Source organism: Haliotis rufescens, unplaced genomic scaffold (genome assembly GCF_023055435.1).
Source record: "Haliotis rufescens isolate VD_foot unplaced genomic scaffold, xgHalRufe1.0.p SCAF_2, whole genome shotgun sequence".
Lineage (NCBI taxonomy): Eukaryota > Metazoa > Mollusca > Gastropoda > Lepetellida > Haliotidae > Haliotis > Haliotis rufescens.
The window spans coordinates 78,294,862-78,314,178 of NW_025963890.1; the positions used below are offsets into that span (position 1 = coordinate 78,294,862).

Below are 19,317 nucleotides of genomic sequence, written 5' to 3' on the forward strand. Positions count from 1 at the left end.
ATCCGGGGCTAGAGTTAATTCCCTTAGCCGAGATTTCTCCGACTACGACCAGCGACAATCCAATAAAAGGACGTCTCTTAGCGGATCACAAAGATTTTCCTGGTCTAAATAGAATGACAGTGATGTTACCGCTACCAAGCCGTTGGTAAATACCTCCCAAAAAGATTCACTCAAAGAAAAAGATAGGAAATGAAAATATGACGTCTGTCCACAAGCGTAAGTTTTCGAGGGCGTGTGAAGAAAAAGCCGTTCCGATATCAAAAGTATTTTATAACGCATTCTATTTGTTTTAAAAAATCAGTTAATATATCTCATTTTATGCTGCAATTGTTAACTATTATAAATAAACAAATATACCAACGAACGCCACAGAAAACTACGATCCGGTAAATTGAACAGGAACTCAGGAAGTGTAAATAAAACTCATCCAGAACTTGTAACATATCACCATATTCCCGATGTTCACAAAATATGTCTCCATATTAACTTCATATCTTATAATAAGTCAAGACTAGATTTACTTGCAAAAAAATGCATGATCACCGACTGGTGTAAATGCTTTACTATTAGCTAGAAAAAAAATGACGCCATATTAATGTTTTTATTTCATGCAAATTGGCTACTATTTTATAATGCTAATAGTTCCAATGAATTAGAAATACACATTAAACTACGAGCGTTGTTAAATGAATTTTCGATGTGTCCGACAATGGGCTTCGAAAGAATCAAACGTTATTGGTTAATGCCAGTTTGGGGCTAGCAGTGATAATGGGGTTTGCCGGAGCGAGGTAAGTTTTTTTTCAAAGGGAGGCTACTGTTAAATTCCAAATATTCCGATATTACCCGATTAGATCGATATTTCAGGATACAAATAAATCGGTATTTCAGGTATAACAATATAGCTTCAACGAGCGTGGTACCAGATATCTACTAGTATATCGTAAACTGTAGTAACGTTTGTTGTTTTCAAAATTCTTTCATCATAGTTTTCTATATCTGATCAATGAAAAACAAACTTTAAACTCTAACCTGGAACAAAGCATGCAACTACACATGTATTACTATTAAAACAAAACAAAACATTACAAACTCTGACAAAAAGGGAAATGTATTTTTCAAAGAAAAGGACAATAGACCATCTATATATTTTACTGAATGACACCTTCGACCTTGTTGTCTGGAACTTCTCTCCCGACGACTGCCGATATAATCCTTCTTCTTTCTTGGCATTTACATTGGTTTTCATTGTTGTGTAAATACACAAAGTAAGTAGTAACTTCATCATATTTACATTATTATGATTGGGTTTAGGCCAATATCATTTAAGGATTGACTGTGTATTTTTTTCGGTTCATTGAGGTATGAATCGAAAAACCAATGTGCAAACTGAATGAATCCGCGTAGCGGATTCTTACAAAAGTTTGCACATTGGTTTTTCGATTCATACCTCAATGAACCGAAAAGAATAAACAGTCAATGCTTATAATTAAATTCGACTGCATAAAACATGTTTTATCTACAAAAGTTTAACCAAAAACAGTTGTATATATCAAAACAGACAAAAATGACGAGATTGATAAACGTTCCAGGTGTAGGAATACATACTGTGGCGTGACATGAATCAGGTGATTGTTTAATTTATGCACATAAATTGACACGCCTACACTGTCAGTAGCCAATCAACGGAGATCAGGATCAAAACAATGTTCATTGGACCTGTCAGTTAAGACAAGAGGCGAAAAGAACTGCAACAGTCAGACTGTAACGAACTGGAAGAAATATGTCCGGGAGAAGGCGGCTGTTTCAAATTACGTGGTCAGTTACCGCCAGATTCAAACATTACTTCCCAGCTTACGGTAAAACACAGTTGGAGAAATGCTAGTTAGAAAGGAAACCCGAAGACATGAAAGTTGAACCGAGGCGAGCGGGAAAAAAACAGGCGAGCGAGCCTGCACGTTTGCTGTTTTATTCATTCTCGGCCATCGGTTTCAAAGGGTAGTTTGGACAATGCATATGCATGAAAGTCGCTAAATGTCCTGTGCATGACGATACACGTGAGCAGAAAGGGAATTCCCTCGACTGTAATATTGGGATTCCCCCACATTCCGAAGTAATAAAAGTAGTGCGCCTCGGTGGGCGTGTCTTAATTTTTTACATTCATTGGGAAATGAATGCAATAACACGTGACCAATTCAGCTAATCAGAATACAGGAATTTCAATGAACTCAACGAAAATTTAATTATTTTGCTCATAATCAGTATTTACACGGCATAAAATAAATAATTGATTAAATGTAGTCATGATTTATACAGACAAAATCTACAGACGATAACAAATATGTAGTATTGTAGTATGTAGTATATGCGCGATATGTGATAAGGCCTAACTGAAACAAAGTTAAACTTACGAAGAAATGGCGAAGCAATGGTAAAAAAAAATATGCGTTTTACAAAAACAATTCTAATATCATACAATATAAGTCACTTTGTAGAATGTTTCAAAGGATATATGCGGATGATAATCACAGACAAAATGCATGTTATGTCGTCTGCTATATGGTAATTTAACTTAAAATATGTGACGTAAAATATTGCCTTGCGCCAAAAATCATACCAAAAAAACTACCGATCGTACCTAAATAACGTTGGTACCAAGCCATAGGGGAAATCGTGATGAATGTAAAACTATTAAATTCAGGACCGATAATAGGAACAAATTCGTCTGAAAGCATGCGAAAATTAAGAGTTGTGATGTAATTATTTCGGATTAATTCAGATTTAGTCCCATTTCTGGAGTCAAAATCTGAAATTTCGGATCCGCCCTAAATTTGTTAATGGCACTAAGCCAATTTTTAACATATCTCCTTTTTATACACCTACGTAACCAAGGACTTTCATTGCGAATTAGAGGCCGTTATTGAAAATCAAAATCTGCACTTTTGCCGATTTTACATGTGCGCCATTTTGTTCTCTCGGACAAAGACAAAGCGTGATCACAGTCATCAAATACAGTGACAACGACATGCTTTAGGGCACCAACAAATCTCAGTTGTAATGTTAACAATGTTAAGAAATACATGAGTGTAATTATGTATTGTGAAATATATCTTTAGCATGGGAAAAAAAGGCAACAACGATGACTGCAGTGAACGCGTTTCTGCTCGCTTCCGGACAGGCTGCGCAGTACAAGCCGTAGCACTGATGGTTTCGCGCAAAGGCTAGAGGGCCGTCCCTCTATTATATGGTCTCTGCCGTAAGAGGCGACTAACAGGATCAAGTGGTCAGGCTCGCTAACTTGGTTGATGCATGTCATCAATGCCAATTGCCTGGATCAATGCTCATGACATCAATCACTGGATTGTCTGGTCCAGACTCGATTTTTTTACAGACCGCCACCATAAAGCTGGAATATTACTGACCAACAAACCAACCAACAACAACGCGCATTAACCAATATAGACTCCAGAACCGTACATCCTCATCCTTGTGCTTGCAGCCAGGTCTGGTGAATCGGCTGCCCAAGTTCGAGGTGGACCTGCCGGTTGTCCCCAAACCTGCTAAACTCAGTCTGCTGGAGCGAGATGTCATCGTGGCCAACATGTGAGCATAGATACACTTCCTGTTAGTTAGCTGTCAACGTGACCAACATGTGGACATAGATACTCTTCCTGTTAGTTAGCTGTCAACGTGACCAACATGTGGACATAGATACACTTCCTGTTAGTTAGCTGTCAACGTGACCAACATGTGGACATAGATACACTTCCTGTTAGTTAGCTGTCAACGTGACCAACATGTGCACATAGATACACTTCCTGTTAGTTAGCTGTCAACATGTGGACATAGATACACTTCCTGTTAGTTAGCTGTCAACGTGACCAACATGAGCACATAGATACACTTCCTGTTAGTTAGCTGTCAACATGTGGACATAGATACACTTCCTGTTAGTTAGCTGTCAACGTGACCAACATGTGCACATAGATACACTTCCTGTTAGTTAGCTGTCAACATGTGGACATAGATACACTTCCTGTTAGTTAGCTGTCAACGTGACCAACATGTGGACATAGATACACTTCCTGTTAGTTAGCTGTCAACGTGACCAACATGTGGACATAGATACACTTCCTGTTAGTTAGCTGTCAACGTGACCAACATGTGGACATAGATACACTTCCTGTTAGTTAGCTGTCAACGTGACCAACATGTGGACATAGATACACCTCCTGTTAGTAAGCTGTCAACGTTACCAACATGTGGACATAGATACACTTCCTGTTAGTTAGCTGTCATCGTGACCAACATGTGAGCATAGATACACTTCCTGTTAGTTAGCTGTCAACGTGACCAGCATGTGCACATAGATACACTTCCTGTTAGTTAGCTGTCAACATGTGGACATAGATACACTTCCTGTTAGTTAGCTGTCAACGTGACCAACATGTGCACATAGATACACTTCCTGTTAGTTAGCTGTCAACGTGACCAACATGTGGACATAGATACACTTCCTGTTAGTTAGCTGTCAACGTGACCAACATGTGGACATAGATACACTTCCTGTTAGTTAGCTGTCAACGTGACCAACATGTGACATAGATACACTTCCTGTTAGTTAGCTGTCAACATGTGGACATAGATACACTTCCTGTTAGTTAGCTGTCAACGTGACCAACATGAGCACATAGATACACTTCCTGTTAGTTAGCTGTCAACATGTGGACATAGATACACTTCCTGTTAGTTAGCTGTCAATGTGACCAACATGTGCACATAGATACACTTCCTGTTAGTTAGCTGTCAACGTGAGCAACATGTGAGCATAGATACACTTCCTGTTAGTTAGCTGTCAACGTGACCAACATGTGGACATAGATACACTTCCTGTTAGTTAGCTGTCAACGTGACCAACATGTGGACATAGATACACTTCCTGTTAGTTAGCTGTCAACGTGACCAACATGTGGACATAGATACACTTCCTGTTAGTTAGCTGTCAACGTGACCAACATGTGGACATAGATACACTTCCTGTTAGTTAGCTGTCAACATGTGGACATAGATACACTTCCTGTTAGTTAGCTGTCAACATGTGCACATAGATACACTTCCTGTTAGTTAGCTGTCAACATGTGGACATAGATACACTTCCTGTTAGTTAGCTGTCAACGTGACCAACATGTGGACATAGATACACTTCCTGTTAGTTAGCTGTCAACGTGACCAAAATGTGGACATAGATACACTTCCTGTTAGTTAGCTGTCAACGTGACCAACATGTGGACATAGATACACTTCCTGTTAGTTAGCTGTCAACGTGACCAACATGTGGACATAGATACACTTCCTGTTAGTTAGCTGTCAACATGTGGACATAGATACACTTCCTGTTAGTTAGCTGTCAACATGTGCACATAGATACACTTCCTGTTAGTTAGCTGTCAACATGTGGACATAGATACACTTCCTGTTAGTTAGCTGTCAACGTGACCAACATGTGGACATAGATACACTTCCTGTTAGTTAGCTGTCAACGTGACCAAAATGTGGACATAGATACACTTCCTGTTAGTTAGCTGTCAACGTGACCAACATGTGGACATAGATACACTTCCTGTTAGTTAGCTGTCAACGTGACCAACATGTGGACATAGATACACTTCCTGTTAGTTAGCTGTCAACGTGACCAACATGTGGACATAGATACACTTCCTGTTAGTTAGCTGTCAACGTGACCAACATGTGGACATAGATACACTTCCTGTTAGTTAGCTGTCAACATGTGGACATAGATACACTTCCTGTTAGTTAGCTGTCAACGTGACCAACATGTGACATAGATACACTTCCTGTTAGTTAGCTGTCAACATGTGGACATAGATACACTTCCTGTTAGTTAGCTGTCAACGTGACCAACATGTGAGCATAGATACACTTCCTGTTAGTTAGCTGTCAACATGTGGACATAGATACACTTCCTGTTAGGAAGCTGTCATCGTGGCCAACTTGTGACATAGATACACTTCCTGTTAGTTAGCTGTCAACGTGACCAACATGTGGACTTAGATACACTTCCTGTTAGTTAGTCGTCAACGTGACCAACATGTGGACATAGATACACTTCCTGTTAGTTAGCTGTCAACGTGACCAACATGAGTACATAGATACACTTCCTGTTAGTTAGCTGTCAACGTGACCAACATGTGGACATAGATACACTTCCTGTTAGTTAGCTGTCAACGTGACCAACATGTGGACATAGATACACTTCCTGTTAGTTAGCTGTCAACGTGACCAACATGTGGACATAGATACACCTCCTGTTAGTAAGCTGTCAACGTGACCAACATGTGGACATAGATACACTTCCTGTTAGTTAGCTGTCATCGTGACCAACATGTGAGCATAGATACACTTCCTGTTAGTTAGCTGTCAACATGTGGACATAGATACACTTCCTGTTAGTTAGCTGTCAACTTAACCAACATGTGAGCATAGATACACTTCCTGTTATTTAGCTGTCAACTAGACCAACATGTGGACATAGATACACTTCCTGTTAGTTAGCTGTCAACGTGACCAACATGTGGACATAGATACACTTCCTGTTAGTTAGCTGTCAACATGTGGACATAGATACACTTCCTGTTAGTTAGCTGTCAACTTAACCAACATGTGAGCATAGATACACTTCCTGTTATTTAGCTGTCAACTAGACCAACATGTGGACATAGATACACTTCCTGTTAGTTAGCTGTCAACGTGACCAACATGTGGACATAGATACACTTCCTGTTAGTTAGCTGTCAACGTAACCAACATGTGAGCATAGATACACTTCCTGTTAGTTAGCTGTCAATATAGCCAACATGAGCATAGATGACTTGTTAGTTAGCCATCATATGATTCACTAAGCACAAAGTATTTTTCATGAAATGTGAGTAAACAATCCAGCAAATATTAAATATTTTTTATGGAACCCACAATAAATGTATGAACCTGTGACTGCTTCAGCTACGACTACCTGTACATCGTCGTGCTGCGCCACCAGCCGAAGGCCGCCGTGGGGGCCGAGATCGTGCTGTATCAGCTACAGAAGTAAGTAGGCTGCACAAACACACTACACCATGTCCACTTGTGGGGAGTGGGACAGTGTCTCCCCTAACACACTACACCATGTCCACTTGTGGGGAGTGGGTCAGTGTCTCCCCTAACACACTACACCATGTCCACTTGTGGGGAGTGGGTCAGTGTCTCCCCAAACACACTATATCATGGCCACTTGTGGGGGTGGGTCAGTGTCTCCCCAAACACACTACACCATGTCCACTTGTGGGGAGTGGGTCAGTGTCTCCCCTAACACACTACACCATGTCCACTTGTGGGGAGTGGGTCAGTGTCTCCCCTAACACACTACACCATGTCCACTTGTGGGGAGTGGGTCAGTGTCTCCCCTAACACACTACACCATGTCCACTTGTGGGGAGTGGGACAGTGTCTCCCCTAACACACTACACCATGTCCACTTGTGGGGAGTGGGACAGTGTCTCCCCTAACACACTACATCATGGCCACTTGTGGGGAGTGGGTCAGTGTCTCCCCTAACACACTACATCATGGCCACTTGTGGGGAGTGGGTCAGTGTCTCCCCTAACACACTACACCATGGCCACTTGTGGGGAGTGGGTCAGTGTCTCCCCTAACACACTACATCATGGCCACTTGTGGGGAGTGGGTCAGTGTCTCCCCTAACACACTACACCATGTCCACTTGTGGGGAGTGGGACAGTGTCTCCCCTAACACACTACACCATGTCCACTTGTGGGGAGTGGGTCAGTGTCTCCCCTAACACACTCAACCATGTCCACTTGTGGGGAGTGGGTCAGTGTCTCCACAAACACACTACACCATGTCCACTTGTGGGGAGTGGGTCAGTGTCTCCCCAAACACACTATATCATGTCCACTTGTGGGAGTGGGTCAGTGTCTCCCCTAACACACTACATCATGGCCACTTGTGGGGAGTGGGTCAGTGTCTCCCCTAACACACTACACCATATCCACTTGTGGGGGTGGGTCAGTGTCTCCCCAAACACACTATATCATGTCCACTTGTGGGAGTGGGTCAGTGTCTCCCCTAACACACTACATCATGGCCACTTGTGGGGAGTGGGTCAGTGTCTCCCCTAACACACTACACCATGTCCACTTGTGGGGGTGGGTCAGTGTCTCCCCAAACACACTATATCATGTCCACTTGTGGGGAGTGGGTCAGTGTCTCCACAAACACACTACACCATGTCCACTTGTGGGAGTGGGTCAGTGTCTCCCCAAACACACTACATCATGTCCACTTGTGGGGGTGGGTCAGTGTCTCCCCAAACACACTATATCATGTCCACTTGTGGGGAGTGGGTCAGTGTCTCCCCTAACACACTACACCATGTCCACTTGTGGGGGTGGGTCAGTGTCTCCCCAAACACACTATATCATGTCCACTTGTGGGGAGTGGGTCAGTGTCTCCCCTAACACACTACACCATGTCCACTTGTGGGGAGTGGGTCAGTGTCTCCCCTAACACACTACATCATGTCCACTTGTGGGGGTGGGTCAGTGTCTCCCCTAACACACTACACCATGTCCACTTGTGGGAGTGGGTCAGTGTTTCCCCTAACACACTATATCATGTCCACTTGTGGGAGTGGGTCAGTGTCTCCCCTAACACACTACATCGTGTCCACTTGTTGGGATGGGGTCAGTTTCAGTCAGAAGCGTCCCTTGTTATGAGTGCTGTTTAGTGCTCATTGTGTGGCATCAGTCCTCCCTGGTGTCCATCATTAAACTGGACTGCCCAAAATTGATAACAGGCTGCCAAGACAGTTGAATATTGATGAGGTGAAACATCTATCTTTCATTTCATCATTAGCATTGTTCTGTCAGAAAGATTTATTGAGAGTTTGAAACAAATTGATGCTTTAATTCTCATTAGTTATCATGTCCAGACAACATGCAACATGAATCGGTGTTCTGGAGCCAGGAGAACTGTGTACATGGTGTCATGTTGATTTCCCAGGGAGAGTCCAGCAAAGAGAACCGAAGTGCTCCAGTTGAACATGAGTGGCCGTTTCGCCATCAACATCGTCGACAACCTCATCATGGTGCACCACCAGGCTTCCAAGGTGAACACAACTATGTCACAGATAGACACAACTATGTCACAGATAGACACAACTATGTCACAGATAGACACAACTATGTCACAGATAGACACAACTATGTCACAGAGTCGTGGTGTATTATTGTGAGTGGAGGTGAATGACGTGACAGAGTCGTGGTGTATTATTGTGAGTGGAGGTGAATGACGTGACAGAGTCGTGGTGTATTATTGTGAGTGGAGGTGAATGACGTGACAGAGTCGTGGTGTATTATTGTGAGTGGAGGTGAATGATGTGACAGAGTCGTGGTGTATTATTGTGAGTGGAGGTGAATGACGTGACAGAGTCGTGGTGTATTATTGTGAGTGGAGGTGAATGATGTGACAGAGTCGTGGTGTATTATTGTGAGTGGAGGTGAAAGATGTGACAGAGTCGTGGTGTATTATTGTGAGTGGAGGTGAATGACGTGACAGAGTCGTGGTGTATTATTGTGAGTGGAGGTGAAAGATGTGACAGAGTCGTGGTGTATTATTGTGAGTGGAGGTGAATGACGTGACAGAGTCGTGGTGTATTATTGTGAGTGGAGGTGAATGATGTGACAGAGTCGTGGTGTATTATTGTGAGTGGAGGTGAATGATGTGACAGAGTCGTGGTGTATTATTGTGAGTGGAGGTGAATGACGTGACAGAGTCGTGGTGTATTATTGTGAGTGGAGGTGAATGACGTGACAGAGTCGTGGTGTATTATTGTGAGTGGAGGTGAATGACGTGACAGAGTCGTGGTGTATTATTGTGAGTGGAGGTGAATGACGTGACAGAGTCGTGGTGTATTAGTGTGAGTGGGGGTGAATGACGTGACGGAGTCGTGGTGTATTAGTGTGAGTGGGGGTGAATGACGTGACAGAGTCGTGGTGTATTATTGTGAGTGGAGGTGAATGACGTGACAGAGTCGTGGTGTATTATTGTGAGTGGAGGTGAATGACGTGACAGAGTCGTGGTGTATTATTGTGAGTGGAGGTGAATGACGTGACAGAGTCGTGGTGTATTATTGTGAGTGGAGGTGAATGACGTGACAGAGTCGTGGTGTATTATTGTGAGTGGAGGTGAATGATGTGACAGAGTCGTGGTGTATTATTGTGAGTGGAGGTGAATGATGTGACAGAGTCGTGGTGTATTATTGTGAGTGGAGGTGAATGATGTGACAGAGTCGTGGTGTATTATTGTGAGTGGAGGTGAATGACGTGACAGAGTCGTGGTGTATTATTGTGAGTGGAGGTGAATGATGTGACAGAGTCCTGGTGTATTATTGTGAGTGGAGGTGAATGACGTGACAGAGTCGTGGTGTATTATTGTGAGTGGAGGTGAATGATGTGACAGAGTCGTGGTGTATTATTGTGAGTGGAGGTGAATGACGTGACAGAGTCGTGGTGTATTGTTGTGAGTGGAGGTGAATGATGTGACAGAGTCATGGTGTATTAGTGTGAGTGGGGGTGAATGACGTGACAGAGTCGTGGTGTATTATTGTGAGTGGGGGTGAATGACGTGACAGAGTCGTGGTGTAGATTCTGTGTATGCTGTTCTCCTGTTGTTCCAGACGTCGATGATATTTGACATCAAGATGGAGGGAGACTCGGACGGCTTCGTCAAGTACCACTTCCCAGTGTTGTCTCCCCTGCCTATCAAGCCATTCAAACTCCTCCTGCCCTGTGAGTCAGAGGAACCCAACACTCATCTCAAAGTTGTAGCATTGGTTTTATCTCATCATGTCAAAGCTGCAGATCACATATTCCAGTGTCATAGTCTTTAATATCAGAGACACTTGATATTATTTGTTTATTTCTCAAAGTGTTTTATCTGCACATGACATTGCCAGCAAGCTGGTACTGATCCATGTCTTGCTGTTATCATGAGAAGTCCATTATTAAGTCTTATTAAGGGGCCAGTATGTCGACCGTTCTGAATGATTGTTTGCAAACAATAGCCAATAACCACCACTTGGCTCTACTGGGCTCGTTCCACAAGAGAAGTTTCTGCTACAGTGACCATACCATGGGTGTAGGCTTTTCTATTTTTTGTAAATATATTTTCACTTATTCTGAAATAAGATGAGACAGGCCCAATGCAAGCCTTTCTTTGCACTTTACGTATTGTTTTGCATAATTGTATATCTATACTATTGCAACTGCAACAGTGAGATGCAGTATAGCTTTACACATTCAAGTGACCATATAGCTATTTCTGCATAGGGCTTCGATTTCAGCATGTGGAGATGTACAATTAATGTAAACAAACGATAAATATGCAAATGGAATAGTTCTTCGCATTTTAGGATATTTTCTCAACAAAATGCTTTTCATGACATATGTTTATCTAAATGTTTAGATGGAAAACATATGAAATATCTTGAATGGACTGTGTAAGATGTGACAATGTGGCAAAGCTACTAGGCTGGAAACTAGGTACTACACATGGAAATTATTTCATGCATGATTTATAAACACCCAGAACTTGTGACATACTGGCCCTCAAGTAGTGGTAGGATCTTGAAATGGGGTATTTCGCAGGACATCGACCTGTTGACCAAAATTATTCGCATCAAGTCCTAGTGCACTATCCTTTGATGCTGTTGTTGTTTTAACAGGTTAAATGTGGGGCCATTTAGTGCGAGATCTTAATGGGTACGTTACTCTAATAATTAGGGTCAGATTGGTAAGTACTGTCGGAGGAAGGGAGATAGATTTCACTTGTGCGGTTGGAGAGGCAGAAATCAACATCAGTCACTATGCCGACAGTGCTTCCTACCTGCTTCAATTCTGAATGTCCAAATGAATACATCTAAGCAATTAGACTGTGTACCTCTATATAGATTTTGTAATGAAAAATAATCAAAATAAACTGTGATATACATCTATGTATACGCTCATGTAGGCTATGTAATAACATGTAATTCGGTGAACCCTAAATTATTTCCTCTTTGCTTTGGAGACGACCCCCCCACCCCGCCTTTAATCCAGATTAAGTAAGACATACATGACTGATTTCGAGAAAAATTGGCATGACGTCCCAGTGTGGGATTTGTGAAAAATCTGTTGGTCACCATCCTGAAAATGAACCCTTCAAATAATTTGAACTTTTTGTTTTAAATCAGAATTTGTTTTCCTGGGTTAAGTTAAAATTGGAATAGATTCCTACACTTTAACTCTGAGATAGCATGGGAGACCTGTCATGTTAGGAAAACAAGCAGAACAGGTTGGTTGGAGGTAGTTTGTGTACATGAACTGTGTCTGTTCTGCAGCCCTGAATCTGACGGCAGCAGGCACGGAGAAGACGGAGTACCTGTGTGAACTCTGTATCCTTGTCCCACGTCACGGTATACTTTTTGTCTTACGTCACATATGGTATAGTTCTCAACCCACATCACACATCACTCACAGTTTAGTTCATGTCTCACAAGGTTTAGTTCTTGTCTTTCATCACACACGGTATAGTTCTTGTCTCACACACGGTTTAGTTCATGTCCACGTCACACATGGTTTAGTTCATGTCCACGTCACACACGGTTTAGTGCTAGACATGATGGGAACTGTCAAACAATGCCAAGTGAGGCACTGGATTTTCTCTTCTGGTCTGACAGGATGAAATGGCTGCCTGTCTGTTATCCTGTACCTTATTCAAATACACTCGAGTCTGTCTTATCCTGTTATAGCATGTTGACAGCTTCTAGCTGATGTGCACATTTGTGGAATTCACAGTCGAGTCTGTCTTATCCTGTTATAGTATGTTGACAGCTTCAAGTTGATGTGCACATTTGTGGAATTCACAGTCGAGTCTGTCTTATCCTGTTATAGCTTGTTGACAGCTTCTAGTTGATGTGCACATTTGTGGAATTCACAGTCCAGTCTGTCTTATCCTGTTATAGCATGTGGACAGCTTCAAGTTGATGTGCACATTTGTGGAATTCACAGTCGAGTCTGTCTTATCCTGTTATAGCATGTTGACAGCTTCTAGTTGATGTGCACATTTGTGGAATTCACAGTCGAGTCTGTCTTATCCTGTTATAGCATGTTGACAGCTTCAAGTTGATGTGCACATTTGTGGAATTCACAGTCCAGTCTGTCTTATCCTGTTACAGCATGTTGACAGCTTCTAGTTGATGTGCACATTTGTGGAATTCACAGTCCAGTCTGTCTTATCCTGTTATAGCATGTTGACAGCTTCAAGTTGATGTGCACATTTGTGGAATTCACAGTCGATTCTGTCTTATCCTGTTATAGCATGTTGACAGCTTCTAGTTGATGTGCACATTTGTGGAATTCACAGTCCAGTCTGTCTTATCCTGTTATAGCATGTTGACAGCTTCTAGCTGATGTGCACATTTGTGGAATTCACAGTCGAGTCTGTCTTATCCTGTTATAGTATGTTGACAGCTTCTAGCTGATGTGCACATTTGTGGAATTCACAGTCGAGTCTGTCTTATCCTGTTATAGCATGTTGACAGCTTCTAGCTGATGTGCACATTTGTGGAATTCACAGTCGAGTCTGTCTTATCCTGTTATAGCATGTTGACAGCTTCTAGCTGATGTGCACATTTGTGGAATTCACAGTCGAGTCTGTCTTATCCTGTTATAGTATGTTGACAGCTTCTAGCTGATGTGCACATTTGTGGAATTCACAGTCGAGTCTGTCTTATCCTGTTATAGCATGTTGACAGCTTCAAGTTGATGTGCACATTTGTGGAATTCACAGTCGAGTCTGTCTTATCCTGTTATAGTATGTTGACAGCTTCTAGTTGATGTGCACATTTGTGGAATTCACAGTCGAGTCTGTCTTATCCTGTTATAGCATGTTAACAGCTTCAAGTTGATGTGCACATTTGTGGAATTCACAGTCGAGTCTGTCTTATCCTGTTATAGTATGTTGACAGCTTCTAGTTGATGTGCACATTTGTGGAATTCACAGTCGCACTCCAGATGAATAGTATCACTCTGTTGTGACTATCATGAATCTTGTCTCCGTGTGTATGATCACTGTTTCAAAAAACACATTCCATCTTTTCACCACAACTACATTATTTCCTGTTGCCTAGTGATTACTGATGTGGGATAATTAGTCTGGTACAGATGACCTGTGGGTGTCTTCAAGCACTGGTCGGGTGTCTTCAAGCACTGGTCGGGTGTCTTCAAGCACTGGTGGGTCGTCTGTGGTAGTGTTCCATGTCAGCCTCCTCCACTGCCCTGACCTTAACTCACATAGACTCTGCCAACTGGATTGTGTTCCAGCCCGATGTCGTGATTGATGCCAAGCTTGGTAAGTAGGAAGATGGTTGTGTCTACGGTAAGATAATTACAGGATGACGTTTGTTTAAGATTTTGTTGAAAAAGAGAGGAAAGTTAATTTTGAAAGGACTTTTGAAATTGAAATCTGTGTATTACCCATAAGCTCAGGTCGTCGTTATTCTCTCTACCCAGAGATCTCTTAAAGATAATTACATTTCACCTAAATAGAAATGTTATAACTTAATGGATGATTGAAAGATGTGTGCAAGGTCTGTGAAGGTCATGATATGTTCTGGCCCTGTGTGACAGTTTGCCTGTGTGATACATTTCATAATCTCCTGTGACAGGTTGCCTGTGTGATATATATCCTATTCCTTGTGTGACAATTTGTCTGTGTGATATATATCTTATTCCTTGTGTGACAGGTTGGCTGTGTGACATATATCCTATTCCACTGTATGACAGGTTGCATGTGTGATATATATCTTATTCCTTGTGTGACAGGTTGCCTGTGTGATATCTGTCATATTCCACTGTGTGACAGGTTGCATGTGATATATATCCTATTCCTTGTGTGACAGGTTGCCTGTGTAATATCTGTCATATTCCACTGTGTGACAGGTTGCATGTGTGATATATTTCCTATTCCTTGTGTGACAGGTTGCCTGTGTGATATATATCATTGTCTCCTGTGACAGGTTACCTGTGTGATATCTGTCATATTCCACTGTGTGACAGGTTGCCTGTGTGATATCTGTCATATTCCACTGTGTGACAGGTTGCCTGTGTGATATATATCCTATTCCCTGTGTGACAGGTTGCCTGTGTGATATATATCATTGTCTCCTGTGACAGGTTGCCTGTGGTATATCAAGCTTCATCTGGAGCCCTTGGTCACCATGCTGCCTGACAAGGTTTGTACACAGTTGTCTCCCTTTGATTGTTCAAGGCGATGTTTTAAAGTCTTTAGATGTTTGCCTGAAAGTAGGCTTATTATAATAAAAAGAATTTTGCAATAGTTTTGAGTTTAATAAGCTGGATATTTTTTATTTTTGGATTAAACACCACAGTAATTTAATCAATAGAGCTTCTTATGAATTTAGTTTAGAAGTGAGACTTGAGGCAGATTTTATACTTCTTGAAAATGTCATTCATGTAAGTCTAATACAGTATCTTCTAGATACTGTATTTACATGCAGAGTTTGAAATTAAGGAGGTCCTGCAGGTCTTGCACCCTCAAATCTGTAACTTTAAACATTCATGTCGTACAAGGACCCTTGATCTATCTCTGTCATCACATGATCTCCTGAAGTTTCACGTTGTGCCTCTGTCATCTCCTGTTGTTTCACGTTGTGCCTCTGTCATCTCCTGTTGTTTCACGTTGTGCCTCTGTCATCTCCTGTAGTTTCACGTTGTGCCTCAGTCATCTCCTGTAGTTTCAGATTGAGCCTCTGTCATCTCCTGTAGTTTCACAATGTGCCTCTGTCATCTCCTGTTGTTTCACGTTGTGCCTCTGTCATCTCCTGTAGTTTCACATTGAGCCTCTGTCATCTCCTGTTATGTCACGTGGAGCCTCTGTCATCTCCTATAGTTTCACGTTGTGTCTCTGTCATCTCCTATAGTTTCACGTTGAGCCTCTGTCATCTCCTATAGTTTCATGTCGTGTCTCTGTTATCTCCTGTTATGTCACGTTGTGCTTCTGTCATCTCCTGTAGTTTCACGTTGTGCCTCTGTCATCTCCTGTTGTTTCACGTTGTGCCTCTGTCATCTCCTGTAGTTTCACGTTGTGCCTCTGTCATCTCCTATAGTTTCACGTTGAGCCTCAGTCATCTCCTATAGTTTCACGTTGTGCCTCAGTCATCTCCTGTGGTTTCACATTGAGCCTCTGTCATCTCCTGTAGTTTCACGTTGTGCCTCTGTCATCTCCTATAGTTTCATGTCGTGTCTCTGTTATCTCCTGTTATGTCACGTTGAGCCTCTGTCAGCTCCTATAGTTTCACGTTGTGCCTCTGTCATCTCCTATAGTTTCCTGTCGTGTCTCTGTTATCTCCTGTTATGTCACGTTGTGCCTCTGTCATCTCCTGTAGTTTCACGTTGTGCCTCTGTCATCTCCTGTAGTTTCACGTTGTGCCTCTGTCATCTCCTGTAGTTTCATGTTGTGCCTCAGTCATCTCCTGTAGTTTCATGTTGTGCCCCTGTCATCTCCTATAGTTTCACGTTGTGCCTCATTCATCTCCTGTAGTTTCACGTTGTGCCTCAGTCATCTCCTGTTGTTTCAGTGCAAGTTGATCCAGTTCCTGCTGTGTCGCCAGGAGAGCAAGATGGTGATCCTCTCCGTGTGTCGGCAGATGCTGGTGCCGGGGCAGCAGGTCAACCTGCACATCATCTCCCAGGTGTACGACATGCTGAACCACGTGTACAAGGCGTACCGGGACGTGGAGTCGCAGGCCATGGTCAGTCCTCATGCTTCTTGTACCTCGGAGTGACATCACACTTAGTACAATGCAAAACAATCAACAATCTTGGAAATGATTTCAATTGTCTACTCAATCAATTTTTAATTACCGGTAATTTATGCTACACACATTTCATTTTTCAAATCTTCTGGATATTTTTTTGTCATTATCTGTTCCTTTTGCATTTTGGATCATGGCACATTCCTTTCCAGCTAATAAGCTGAATCTTGGCAAATGCTGCACTTATTTTGATTGGCTCACGTTTCATGTTCACCAAATCAAAGTTGAGGTTACTTAATGCTCAACTGCATGTTGTTGCTGCAACACATGTGGATCTGCGAACATCCGGGCCAGAATAGGTCTTCATCAACCCATGTTTGCTGTAACAGGTGACTATGCTTGTCTTAAGAGGAGACTCATGGGATCGGTTGGCTAGGCTCGCTGACTTAGTAGATGCATGTCATCGTATCCCAATTGTGTAGATTGATGCTCATGATATCAATCTCTGGATTGTCTGGTGCAGACTCTATTATTTACAGACTGTCGTCATATAGCTGGAATATTGCTGAGTGCAGCGTTAAACAACAAACAAACAAACACATACAACACATGATTATGATGACTAATACATGAGCACTAGGCACCAAGACTTGTTGAGGGATTAATCAAGTCACAGAACGTATTTGTCCCCAGGCAGGGGAGATATCAACAGCCATGACCAAATTTTGGAAGAGGAAGGTGATCATTGACCAGTCGGACATGTACACGCATGTCTTCTCCGTGTTCGAGGACTGCAAGGTGAGGGAAGGGTGGCAGGCATTGTACACTGAACACAGTTTCATATGGTTTCATGTTCTCAGATAGGACACAGTTTCATATGGTTTCATGTTCTTAGATAGGACACAGTCTCATATGGTTTCATGTTCTTAGATAGGACACAGTCTCATATGGTTTCATGTTCTCAGATACGACACAGTTTCATATGGTGTCATGTTCTCAGAAAGGACTCAGTTTCATATGGTTTCATGTTGGCAGATAGGACACAGTTTCATGTGGTTTCATGTTGGCAGATAGGACACAGTTTCATATGGTTTCATGTTCTTAGATAGGACACAGTTTCATATGGTTTCATGTTCTTAGATAGGACACAGTCTCATATGGTTTCATGTTCTCAGATAGGACACAGTCTCATATGGTTTCATGTTCTCAGATAGGACACAGTTTCATATGGTTTCATGTTGGCAGATAGGACACAGTTTCATATGGTTTCATGTTCTCAGATAGGACACAGTTTCATATGGTGTCATGTTCTCAGATAGGACTCAGTTTCATATGGTTTCATGTTCTCCGATAGGACACAGTTTCATATGGTTTCATGTTGGCAGATAGGACACAGTTTCATATGGTTTCATGTTCTCAGACAGGACACAGTTTCATATGGTGTCATGTTCTCAGATAGGACACAGTTTCATATGGTTTCATGTTCTCAGATGGGACTTAGTCTAATATGGTTTCATGTCGGCAGATAGGACAGTTTCATATGGTTTCATGTTGGCAGATAGGACAGTTTCATATGGTGTCATGTTCTCAGAAAGGACACGGTTTCATATGGTTTCATGTTCTCAGATAGGACACAGTTTCATATGGTTTCATGTTGGCAGATAGGACAAAGTTTCATATGGTTTCATGTCGGCAGATAGGACACAGTTTCATATGGTTTCATGTTTTCAGATAGGACACAGTTTCATGTGGTTTCATGTTGGCAGATAGGACACAGTTTCATATGGTTTCATGTTGGCAGATAGGACACAGTTTCATATGGTTTCATGTTGGCAGATAGGACACAGTTTCATATGGTTTCATGTCGGCAGATAGGACACAGTTTCATATGGTTTCATGTTGGCAGATAGGACACAGTTTCATATGGTTTCATGTTCTCAGATAGGAAACAGTTTCATATAGTTTCATGTTCTCCGATAGGACACAGTTTCATATGGTTTCATGTTCTTAGATAGGACACAGTCTCATATGGTTTCATGTTCTTAGATAGGACACAGTCTCATATGGTTTCATGTTCTCAGATAGGACACAGTTTCATATGGTGTCATGTTCTCAGATAGGACACAGTTTCATGTGGTTTCATGTTCTCAGATAGGAAACAGTTTCATATAGTTTCATCTTCTCAGATAGGACACAGTTTCATATGGTTTCATGTTCTTAGAAAGGACACAGTCTCATATGGTTTCATGTTCTTAGATAGGACACAGTCTCATATGGTTTCATGTTCTCAGATAGGACACAGTTTCATATGGTTTCATGTTCTCAGATAGGACAAAGTTTCATATGGTTTCATGTCGGCAGATAGGAAACAGGTTCATATGGTTTCATGTTGGCAGATAGGACAGTTTCATATGGTGTCATGTTCTCA

General features: G+C 42.1%; 1 protein-coding gene across 4 annotated transcripts in view; it reads left to right on the forward strand.

Annotated features, from left to right (window-relative positions):
- Window positions 1–19,317, forward strand: part of LOC124122794 (regulator of MON1-CCZ1 complex-like) — a 38,419-nt gene that overhangs the window by 7,988 nt on the left and 11,114 nt on the right. For all 4 annotated transcript variants that reach the window (XM_048400621.1, XM_048400622.1, XM_048400623.1 and 1 more), the window contains 9 exons: window positions 3,497–3,600; window positions 7,018–7,101; window positions 9,077–9,182; window positions 10,752–10,863; window positions 12,453–12,506; window positions 14,411–14,464; window positions 15,289–15,347; window positions 16,713–16,886; window positions 17,583–17,687. In XM_048400621.1, the coding sequence (XP_048256578.1) occupies window positions 3,497–3,600; window positions 7,018–7,101; window positions 9,077–9,182; window positions 10,752–10,863; window positions 12,453–12,506; window positions 14,411–14,464; window positions 15,289–15,347; window positions 16,713–16,886; window positions 17,583–17,687 (852 nt within the window). The remainder of the gene's footprint in view (window positions 1–3,496; window positions 3,601–7,017; window positions 7,102–9,076; window positions 9,183–10,751; window positions 10,864–12,452; window positions 12,507–14,410; window positions 14,465–15,288; window positions 15,348–16,712; window positions 16,887–17,582; window positions 17,688–19,317) is intronic.